The 10,767-nt window shown below is 45.6% G+C and overlaps 1 protein-coding gene across 1 annotated transcript; it reads right to left on the bottom strand.

The window, feature by feature from the left end:
- Nucleotides 1–678: 678 nt before the first annotated feature.
- On the bottom strand, nt 679–10,505 carry S100A11 (S100 calcium binding protein A11). Its single transcript, XM_067472314.1, has 3 exons — nt 10,323–10,505; nt 4,986–5,144; nt 679–894 (listed from the first exon to the last, which is right to left on the bottom strand). The coding sequence occupies exons 1-3, from the start codon at nt 10,323–10,325 to the stop codon at nt 751–753; spliced, it is 306 nt and encodes a 101-aa protein (XP_067328415.1). The 5' UTR covers nt 10,326–10,505; the 3' UTR covers nt 679–750.
- Nucleotides 10,506–10,767: the final 262 nt, after the last annotated feature.

Here is a 10,767-nt window from a genome sequence, read left to right as displayed (position 1 = left end):
GACCTTTGGGTGTCCCTCCAAACTTTAGTGGATTGTAGACTGCCTCAGTGGACTCTACTACTTTGAAGCCAGACTAGATGACCTTTGGGGGGTCCCTCCAAACTCTAGTGGATTGTAGACTGCCTCAGTGGACTCCACTACTTTGAAGCCAGACTAGATGACCTTTGGGGGTCCCTCCAAACTCTAGTGGATTGTAGACTGCCTCGATGGACTCTACCACTTTGAAGCCAGACTAGATTACCTTTGGGGGTCCCTCCAAATTCTAGTGGATTGTAGACTGTCTCAGTCGACTTTGCTACTTTGAAGCCAGACTAGATGACCTTTGGGGATCCCTCCTAACTCTAGTGGATTATAGACTGCCTCAGGTGGACTCTACTTCTCCGAAAGTCCTTAAACAGAACTTGGATGGACACCTTTCAGGAGTGCTTAAAATTTCCATCCCTGCCTGGCAGAAGGGAGACAGTCTAGATGACCTTTGGGGGTCCCTTCAGCTCTTAAAATCTAACTTAAACTATGAATTTCTTCATTCCATATCAATGAGGGGGATGAATCGACTCTGACTTTCTATAAAGGGCTATCCAAGGTATTTAGGCCTGCCTTGGACGGTTCCAGTGCTTCCCTAAAGTTCGGACTAAAGCCCGGAGCGGATATCGAACACTGAGATGCAAACAAGGGCACTTTTTCATGGAAAGTAGACATCTTTTATTGGGAAATGTTGGGATGTTTGCCCTGAACGCCTGGTGATGGTTCCTAGTGTCTGGCGGAGGTTGTGACGTGGCGATGACAGGCTTCGGCGAGCCCCCCAAGCAGGTTCAAGAACTCTAGAAAATCAATTTTGTCATCGTTGTTCATGTCGATTTTCTTCCTTATACGGTCCACGATGGCCGGGTCTTTCTGATTCGGAAAAAGGAACAGAAGATATTATTATTTTTATAACGATTATTATTAATAATATTCTATTATTATTATTATTATTATTATTAATAAATTCTACTATTATTATCTTAAAATAAGGCTTGGGTGTTTTGGACTGCCAATCCCATCGTTCCTATGCCACAAGGTGGTGGAAGCAAGCATGGGAGTTCTAGTTTGACTTGATCCCAGCCCTTTTCGGCCTGGAAGACCTTAGGAAACTGCAACTCCCAGCCATGGCAGTGAAAGTGGTGCTTTGGACTGCCAATCCCATCGTTCCTATGCCACAAGGTGGAGGAAGCAAGCATGGGAGTTCTAGTTTGACTTGATCCCAGCCCTTTTCGGCCTGGAAGACCTTAGGAAACTGCAACTCCCAGCCATGGCAGTGAAAGTGGTGCTTTGGACTGCCAATCCCATCGTTCCTATGCCGCAAGGTGGTGGAAGCAAGCATGGGAATTCTAGTTTGACTTGATCCCAGCCCTTTTCGGCCTGGAAGACCTTAGGAAACTGCAACTCCCAGCCATGGCAGTGAAAGTGGTGCTTTGGACTGCAAATCCCATCGTTCCTATGCCACAAGGTGGCGGAAGCAAGCATGGGAGTTCTAGTTTGACTTGATCCCAGCCCTTTTCAGCCTGGAAGACCTTAGGAAACTGCAACTCCCAGCCATGGCAGTGAAAGTGGTGCCAAACCGCCTTCATTTGATGCTGTAGACATGCTCCTTATCAGGATTCAACTTGGAGGGAGGTGCACATAAACTAGAGTAACAATAATCCAAATGCAAGCAATCAACAATTTGCAGATGACATTGAATTAGTTGTAGAAAATATCAAATGGCATGGGAGTTCTAGTTTGACTTGATCCCAGCCCTTTTCGGCCTGGAAGACCTTAGGAAACTGTAACTCCCAAGCATGGCAGTCAAAGTGGTGCCAAACTGCCAAACTGCAAATAATCAACAATTTGCAGATGACATTGTATTAGTTGTAGAAAATATCAAATGGCATGGGAGTTCTAGTTTGACTTGATCCCAGCCCTTTTCGGCCTGGAAGACCTTAGGAAACTGTAACTCCCAAGCATGGCAGTGAAAGTGGTGCCAAACTGCCAAACTGCAAATAATCAACAATTTGCAGATGACATTGTATTAGTTGTAGAAAATATCAAATGGCATGGGAGTTCTAGTTTGACTTGATCCCAGCCCTTTTCGGCCTGGAAGACCTTAGGAAACTGCAACTCCCAGCCATGGCAGTGAAAGTGGTGCCAAACTGCCAAACTGCCAACAATCAACAATTTGCAGATGACATTGTATTAGTTGTAGAAAATATCAAATGGCATGGGAGTTCTAGTTTGACTTGATCCCAGCCCTTTTCGGCCTGGAAGACCTTAGGAAACTGCAACTCCCAGCCATGGCAGTGAAAGTGGTGCCAAACTGCCAAACTGCAAACAATCAACAATTTGCAGATGACATTGTATTAGTTGTAGAAAATATCAAATGGCACGGGAGTTCTAGTTTGACTTGATCCCAGCCCTTTTCGGCCTGGAAGACCTTAGGAAACTGCAACTCCCAGCCATGGCAGTGAAAGTGGTGCCAAACTGCCAAACTGCAAACAATCAACAATTTGCAGATGACATTGTATTAGTTGTAGAAAATATCAAATGGCACGGGAGTTCTAGTTTGACTTGATCCCAGCCCTTTTCGGCCTGGAAGACCTTAGGAAACTGCAACTCCCAAGCATGGCAGTGAAAGTGGTGCCAAACTGCCAAACTGCCAACAATCAACAATTTGCAGATGACATTGTATTAGTTGTAGAAAATATCAAATGGCACGGGAGTTCTAGTTTGACTTGATCCCAGCCCTTTTCGGCCTGGAAGACCTTAGGAAACTGTAACTCCCAAGCATGGCAGTGAAAGTGGTGCCAAACTGCCAAACTGCCAACAATCAACAATTTGCAGATGACATTGTATTAGTTGTAGAAAATATCAAATGGCACGGGAGTTCTAGTTTGACTTGATCCCAGCCCTTTTCGGCCTGGAAGACCTTAGGAAACTGCAACTCCCAAGCATGGCAGTGAAAGTGGTGCCAAACTGCCAAACTGCCAACAATCAACAATTTGCAGATGACATTGTATTAGTTGTAGAAAATATCAAATGGCACGGGAGTTCTAGTTTGACTTGATCCCAGCCCTTTTCGGCCTGGAAGACCTTAGGAAACTGCAACTCCCAAGCATGGCAGTGAAAGTGGTGCCAAACTGCCAAACTGCAAACAATCAACAATTTGCAGATGACATTGTATTAGTTGTAGAAAATACCAAATGCAATATGCTATGGTTTCGTCCCTGGTTGCTTAATGCCGAGGATGATAGGGGTGGTAGTCCCCTCCCAATGTGAACATATGCCATTGTTTTATCCTCTGTGCTAAAGGCCAGGAACGATGGGAAAGATAGTCCACCCCCAAGGCCGATATATGCCATTTTGATTAATCCCTGGTTGCTCAAGATTGTGGCATAATGGGAGTGGGACTCCACCCCATGGTAAACACACGTCTATCCTTTGCTGCTAAAAGCTGGGGATGATGGGACTTGTAGGGACTTGTAGGCAGTCCTCTTGGCATAAGGACAGGGCCACTTGCACCGAACTTATGCTGGGAGGAGGGCGAGACATGTGTGTGTCTTCCTCCCTCGTCCTTCTGTATTAGGATGCGGTGGGTCAAGTGGACAGAGAAAATGAGGAGGGCTTGTAGTCCACCCCTCCATTATCTATCTATCTATCTATCTATCTATCTATCTATCTATGCATCACCAAACTACAACTCCCACAACGTCCTCCAATGTGGGACAATGGTGCATCTAAGTTTTCATGGTCCTAGATTTGGGTGCATCACTAAACTACAGCTCCCACAATGTCCTCTAATGTGGGACAATGGTGTATCCAAGCTTCCATGGCCCTAGACTTGGGTGCATCACCAAACTACGACTCCCACAACGTCCTCCAAGGTGGGACAATGGTGCATCTAAACTTTCATGGCCCTAGACTTGGGTGCATAACCAAACTACAACTCCCACAATGTCCTCTAATGTGGGACAATGGTGCATCTAAGTTTTCATGGCCCTAGACTTGGGTGCATCCCCAAACTACAACTCCCACAATGTCCTCCAAACCCACCAATGTAAGGCAATGGTGTATCTAAGCTTTCATGGCCCTAGATTTGGGTGCATCACCAAACTACAACTCCCATAATGTCCTCCAATGTGGGACGATGGTGCATCTAAGTTTTCATGGCCCTATACTTAGGTGCATCACCAAACTACAACTCCCACAATGCCCTCCAATGTGGGACAATGATGCATCTACGTTTCCAAAGCCACCAATGTGAGACAATGGTGTATCTAAGTTTTCATGGCCCTAGATTTGGGTGCATCACCAGACTACAACTCCTACAGTGTCCTCCAAACCCACCAATGTGAGACAATAGCTCATCTAAGTTTTCATGGCCCTAGACTTGAGTGCATAACCAAACTACAACTCCCACAATGTTCTCCAAAGCCACCAATATGAGACAATGGTGTATCTAAGCTTTCATGGCCTTACATTTGGGTGCATCACCAAACTACAACTCCTACAACGTCCTCCAATGTGGGACAATGGTGTATCTAAATTTTCATGGCCCTAGATTTGGGTGCATCACCAGACTACAACTCCTACAGTGTCCTCCAAACCCACCAATGTGAGACAATGGTGCATCTAAGTTTTCATGGCCCTAGATTTGGGTGCATCACCAAACGACAACTCCCGCAATGTCCTCCAAACCCACCAATGTGAGACAATGGTGTGTCTAAGCTTCCATGGCCCTAGACTTGCGTGCATCACCAAACTACAACTCCCATAATGTCCTGCAAACCCACCAATGTGAAAAAAATGGTGCATCTAAGTTTTCATGGCCCTCCAAAGGCTAGTACTGAATATAATCAAAGGGAAATGATGCTTTCAGTTGCTTTGTTCTGTCATGGCAATTGGTTTCTCTCTCTCTACTTGCTCAAGGTCAGGGATGATGGGTGTGGCAATCTCCCCTGTGTGCTCACTTGGATCAAAGAGCCCAACTCCGAGGTCATGAATTGCTTGAATTCCTGCTTGGAGAGGGAAGTCGCATCCCCGTCACGTTCGGCATGCTTATGGAAGATGGCGAGTAGTGACTCGATGCAGCGCTCGGTCTCGGTGGGGCCTTTGGCGTACCTCGACGACTGAGGAAACACATAATTCACATTTAGATTCCATTCATTTAAACATTCCACATTGTATTTCTCGTCTAACCCAGAATACAAATATATTCCATGGGTCTCTTGAAGGAAGATTACATCAAGATAGAAAAGTGGGGTTAATAATAATAATAATAATAATAATAAAGAGTTGCAACAGTTCCTAAATGACAAAGCCAAACTCGATCTCTTCCAGTCCGGCTTCCGTAGGGGACACGGGACGGAGACTGTGCTAGCTGCCATCACAGATCAGCTTCGCTGCCAGATGGATCAAGGCAGATCAGCGCTGCTTGTGTTATTGGACCTCACAGCAGCATTTGATACAGTCGATCACAATCTATTGACCCACCGCCTAGCCATGACTGGGGTTAGGGGGTGTGACGATGTGTAAGTTTTATTCCTTTGGTTATGTGTAGTTTGGATAGTGGTTTAGGGATGGTAAGTATGGAAGATTATGTTTTGTTGGAGATGGTGGCTTGGCGTTAGCTGAGTTGCCATAGCAACAAGGGCGGAGCCAACTGCCTCTTCAGGGGCAGCTGTTTTAAAAAAAGTCAGCCAGTAAGCCGGAGAGCTACTGGGTAGACTGAGTCTCTGGGTGGAGATTCAGGGAATGTGTCTATAGCCGGTGTGCTATAGGGAAGACTGAGTCTCTGGGTGGAGATTCAGGGAATGTGTCTATAGCCGGTGAGCTACTGGGTAGACTGAGTCTCTGAGTGGAGATTCAGGGAATGTGTCAGTAAGCCGGTGAGCTACTGGGTAGACTGAGTCTCTGGGTGGAGATTCAGGGAATGTGTCTGTAGCCAGTGTGCTATAGGGAATTCTGTTAAATAAGCCTTTTAGCTTATTTGTTATATTAGGACAGTTGTCCAGAAGGGTTATATCTGCTGTGAAACGTTTTGAAGTCTGTGCCTGAGATTACTCATGAAACCTTTCCAATGTAACCATCAAGATTGGTGCCTCTTTTGAAGAAACAGTTAAACATGTTATACTCCTGTTAAAATAAACTTGTTACTGTTTTCCTCAAGCCTTGCCTGATACAGTTTCTCCTAAGTTGAACAGCCTGCATTAGTAAAGTCAAGCCAGGAAAGTAAACGCTACGCTATCAAATGAATAAAGCCTTCTGTAATTAACAGTCCCTTTATAAAATAGCTCCTAGGTTGATATTGATCGTTGCCCGGCTTCCCTCATAGATTAGGTGGCAGTGGGTGATTTACCACTCGCACCTTCACAGGGGGATACCCCTTAAATGGGTGTCCTCCTTCCTCCAGAATCAGGGGCAGCGTGTGGTGAGTGGAGGGATGGTTTCAGAGAGATCTCCGCTAACTTGTGGGGTCCCGCAGGGAGCTATTCTCTCTCCTCTATTATTTAACATCTATATGCGACCGCTTGCCCGACTGGTGCGGAGCTTTGGGCTTGAGTGTCACCAGTACGCTGACGACACTCAGCTCATTCTGAGGATGGAGGGCCGGCCGGACTCCGTACACGAAAATTTCCATCAGTGCATTGAGGCCGTTACTGGATGGTTGTGTGCCAGCAGGTTGAGGGTGAACTCAGCGAAGACGGAGAACCTTTGGCTGGGCCATCCAGGTGGGAGGGAGATCCAGCTGCCTACCCTGGATGGCGAGACACTACGTCCGTCACCTTCTGTAAAGAGTCTTCGTGTCTTATTGGACCCACTGCTCACAATGGAGGCCCAGGTCTCTGCTGTTTTTCCATCTGCGTCAGGCTAGGAGACTGGCTCCCTTCCTATCTAGGAACGACCTGGCAATGGTGATCCAGGCGACGGTCATCTCAAGGCTTGACTACTGTAACGCCCTCTACATTGACCTTCCTTTGTCAGTAATCCGGAAATTGAAGCTGGTGCAAAATGCGGCGTCTCGTCTTCTTGCTGGGGTGCCGGCGAGGTGTCGTATCACCCCAATCCTACAACAGCTGCACTGGCTACCGATTGAGTACCGGATTACTTTCAAGGTGCTGGTACTAACCTTTAAGGCCTTATATGGTCTGGGGCCTGAGGGGCCACTTATCCCCCTACCAACCCCAGAGATTACTTCGGTCCGAAGACCAAAATTTGCTTGAAGTCCCCAACATCCGGACTTATCATCTGTCCTCGACTAGGCAGAGAGCCTTCTCGATCGTGGCCCCTTATTTATGGAATGCCTTGCCAGTTGAAACCCGATCTACCCAAGACCTACTTGCTTTTCGGAGAGCCTGTAAAACCTTTCTCTTCCGACAAGCTTTCGATGGGTGAATAACTCGGGACTATGTCTGTTCTTGTTTTATTGTATTTTAAAGTTAATTGAATTGTTTTAATCTACTGCTGTAAACCGCTCCGAGCCAAATTGGGAGTAGCGGTATACAAGTCAAATAAATAAATAAATAAATAAATAATAATAATAATAAATAATAATAATAGTAATCCAGCATATATATCTGATTTGCTGTGACATACTGTGTTTTTGTATCAGCAAAATAATAATAATAATAATAATAATAATAATAATAATAATAATAATGGCTGGAATCACTGGGTTGTTGTAGGTTTTTCCGGGCTATATGGCCATGTTCTAGAGGCATTTTCTCCTGACGTTTCGCCTGCATCTATGGCAAGCATCACCTCACTACCTCTGAGGATGCTTGCCATAGATGCAGGCAAAACGTCAGGAGAAAATGCCTCTAGAACATGGCCATATAGCCCAGAAAAACCTATAACAACCTAATAATAATAATAATAATAATAATAATAATAATAATAATAATAGTAATTTCTCAATGTGTTTCTCAGCTTTGCGCTTTTTGACACCAGGAGAAAATAAGCTCACAAGGAAATCTTGGGAAAGGGACGCCTGGGGCAGAGAGTCTGGGCGGAGGAGGTGGAGATGAATCAGGTTTTGGGAACCAGCCCAAATCTGCACCTTTTTCTCATGCGAACTGGAATGTTTGCTCAATGGAAAGGAGTTGGAAGGAAAGGGGAAAAAGGTGGGCCCGTTTCAATATCCTCTTGGCCTCCTTCTCTTTACTGAGCGCCCTTTGGAAGGCCAATTTGCAGTAATGGGAGGAAGCTGAGCACAAAAGCGGAAGGACGAGAGATAAGCCGGGACGTTTCAAAGGTAGCTGGGAAAGGGACGAATCAGGAACGGTTGCAAATTGCGATTTTTGGCAAGTATCTTGCACTGTCCCAGGATCAGACTTTTGGGACATTTGGAGATTATCTGGGAGGGGCGTTCAGTCTTGATGACCTTTGGGGACCCTCTTGAAGGTCATTTTGCAGCAATGGCAGCAAGCAGAGTACAAAAGGGGGAAGGAGGAGAGAAGAATCCCTTGCAATAGCCTCCCAGCTCCGTTACGCCACACAGAGAGGTGTGCAAAGTAGGGTGTGATGTGCTTCAGGCGGGCCAAAACGGTTTCACATGGCCGCGCCCTTTTGTGAGCCGCTCGTGCAATCTCTGCCCAATAATGCTGGTGCCTCACCAAACTATAACTCCCAGGACTCCATAGCAAGGAGTCTGGGACAGTCCAAGTCTCCAACCCCATTAATTTGGCAGTTGATGCTCCCTCAAAGGAAAGGAAAAGCTCAAGGAGACCCATAGAGTGAAGTTTTGGTGCCTCTTCTCCATCTTTCTGAAAATGGAAACCTATAGGTCCATATTCCAAACATAAGATCTATGTCTCCAAATTTCCAGATCTTCAGGAGACCTGTGTCTCCATATTTCCAAATCCTAAGGAGACCTATGACTCCATATTTCTAAACCTTCAGGAGATCTATATCTCGATATTTCCAAACATTAAGGAGACCTGTGTCTCCATATTTCCAAACCTTTAGGAGACCTATGTCTCCAAATTTCTAAACCTTAAGGAGATCCATGGGATAAAAATCTCCAAACCTTAAGGATACCCAAGTCTCCAAATTTCCAAACCTTCAGGAGATTCATGGGATGAAATTTCCAAACCTTCAGGAGACCTACATCTCCATATTTCCAAACCTTCAGGAGACCCATGGGATGAAATTTCCAAACCTTCAGGAGACATTTAGGATGAAATTTCCAAACCTTCAGGAGACATACATCTCCAAATTTCCAACCTTTGGGAGAGCTATGGGTCTATATTTCTAAACCTTCAGGAGACCCTTAGGATGAAATTTCCAAACTTTCAGGAGACCTACGTCTCCAAATTTCCAAACCTTTGGGAGAACTGTGGTTCCATATTTCCAAACCTTCAGGAGACCCTTAGGATGAAATTTCCAAACCTTCAGAAGACCCTTAGGATGAAATTTCCAAACCTTCAGGAGATATACATCTCCAAATTTCCAACCTTTGGGAGAGCTATGGGTCTATATTTCTAAACCTTCAGGAGACCCTTAGGATGAAATTTCCAAACCTTCAGGAGACCTACGTCTCTAAATTTCCAAACCTTTGGGAGAGCTATGGATCCATATTTCCAAACCCCAAGGAGACCTATGTCTCCATATTTCCAAACTCTAAGGAGACCTATGTCTCCAAATTTCCAAACCTTAAGAGACCCATGGGATGAAATTTCCCAACCTTCAGGAGACCAACGTCTCCAAATTTCCAAACCTTAATTAAGGAGACCTATGTCTCCAAATTTCCAAACCTTCAGGAGACCCATGGGATGAAATATCCAAATCTTAAGGAGACCTATGGGTTCAAATTTCCATACTTTTGTCTCCAAATTCCCAAACCAACATCTCCAAATTCTCAGGAGAGCTATGGGTCCATATTTCCAAGTCTTAAAGAGACTTATGTTTCCAAATTTCTAAACCTTAAGGAGACCTCTGGGTCCGTATCTCCAAATCTTAAGGAGACCCATGGGTTCAAATTTCCAAACTTTAAGGAGACCCATGGAATGAAATGTCCAAATTTTAAGGAGACCCGTGGGGTGACATTTGGGTGCCCCCTTTTCCTTCTTTCCGAACCTGAAAGAGACTCATTGGGCGTCCTTATTCCATTGTTCCAAATGCCCCAAACCGCCTCTCCAAACTCTGCAGAGGATATGATTTCAGTCTTGGCGGTTTCTCTCTTCTTCCGTGCCAAAAAAAGGCTTTTCCAGTTTTCCAGAATTCAATAAAAACAAACAAAGGGAGGAAAAGAGGACGAAAGTTGCATGTTGCGGTGCATGTTTCCCTATGTGGTGCCTGCAACTTACCATGGTTTCGGAAATGCAGAAGCAAGGAGAGAAATGTGGTGGCTTCGCCGAAGCTGTTGGCCTGTTGCTGTGGGCGATGGGTCTGATGCGCAAAAGGAAGCGCACTCCACTCCCCTCCCCAGCCAACGCCCAAAGTTCTTTCTCTTGTGGCTTTTGGCTTGAGCAATGGCTTTGTGAAAGCAGACCCAGGCAGGCCTGCTGAGAGGGCTTGCACAACCCCACCTGACTTATGCGCTCAGGAATGTGGAAGAAGACGAGGGTGGGGGCGGGTGCGCACGTTTATTTTACTTCTAAGTCCTCTTATCAGGGCCAGATTGGAGCACAATGCTGAGGAGAGCGCACCAAAAGCCCTGGCTTATTGCTTCTCAATGCATCATCCCATAAATGGAGAAGAAGAGCACATCAATGCATTTTGAGACCATTTCCACATCTGTGGCTCAATGCT

The sequence above is a fragment of the Anolis sagrei genome, chromosome 12 (genome assembly GCF_037176765.1).
Source record: "Anolis sagrei isolate rAnoSag1 chromosome 12, rAnoSag1.mat, whole genome shotgun sequence".
NCBI lineage: Eukaryota > Metazoa > Chordata > Lepidosauria > Squamata > Dactyloidae > Anolis > Anolis sagrei.
The sequence above is the reverse complement of the archived record's forward strand: the minus strand, read 5'-3'. Positions and strand labels throughout refer to the sequence as shown.

What these genes read in the sequence shown, in the direction of transcription:
- S100A11 (XM_067472314.1), bottom strand. An exon ending in AGTTGGGCTCTTTGATCCAA is followed by an intron (nt 895 to 4,985) that starts GTGAGCACACAG and finishes TTTCCGAATCAG; the next exon opens with AAAGACCCGGCCATCGTGGA.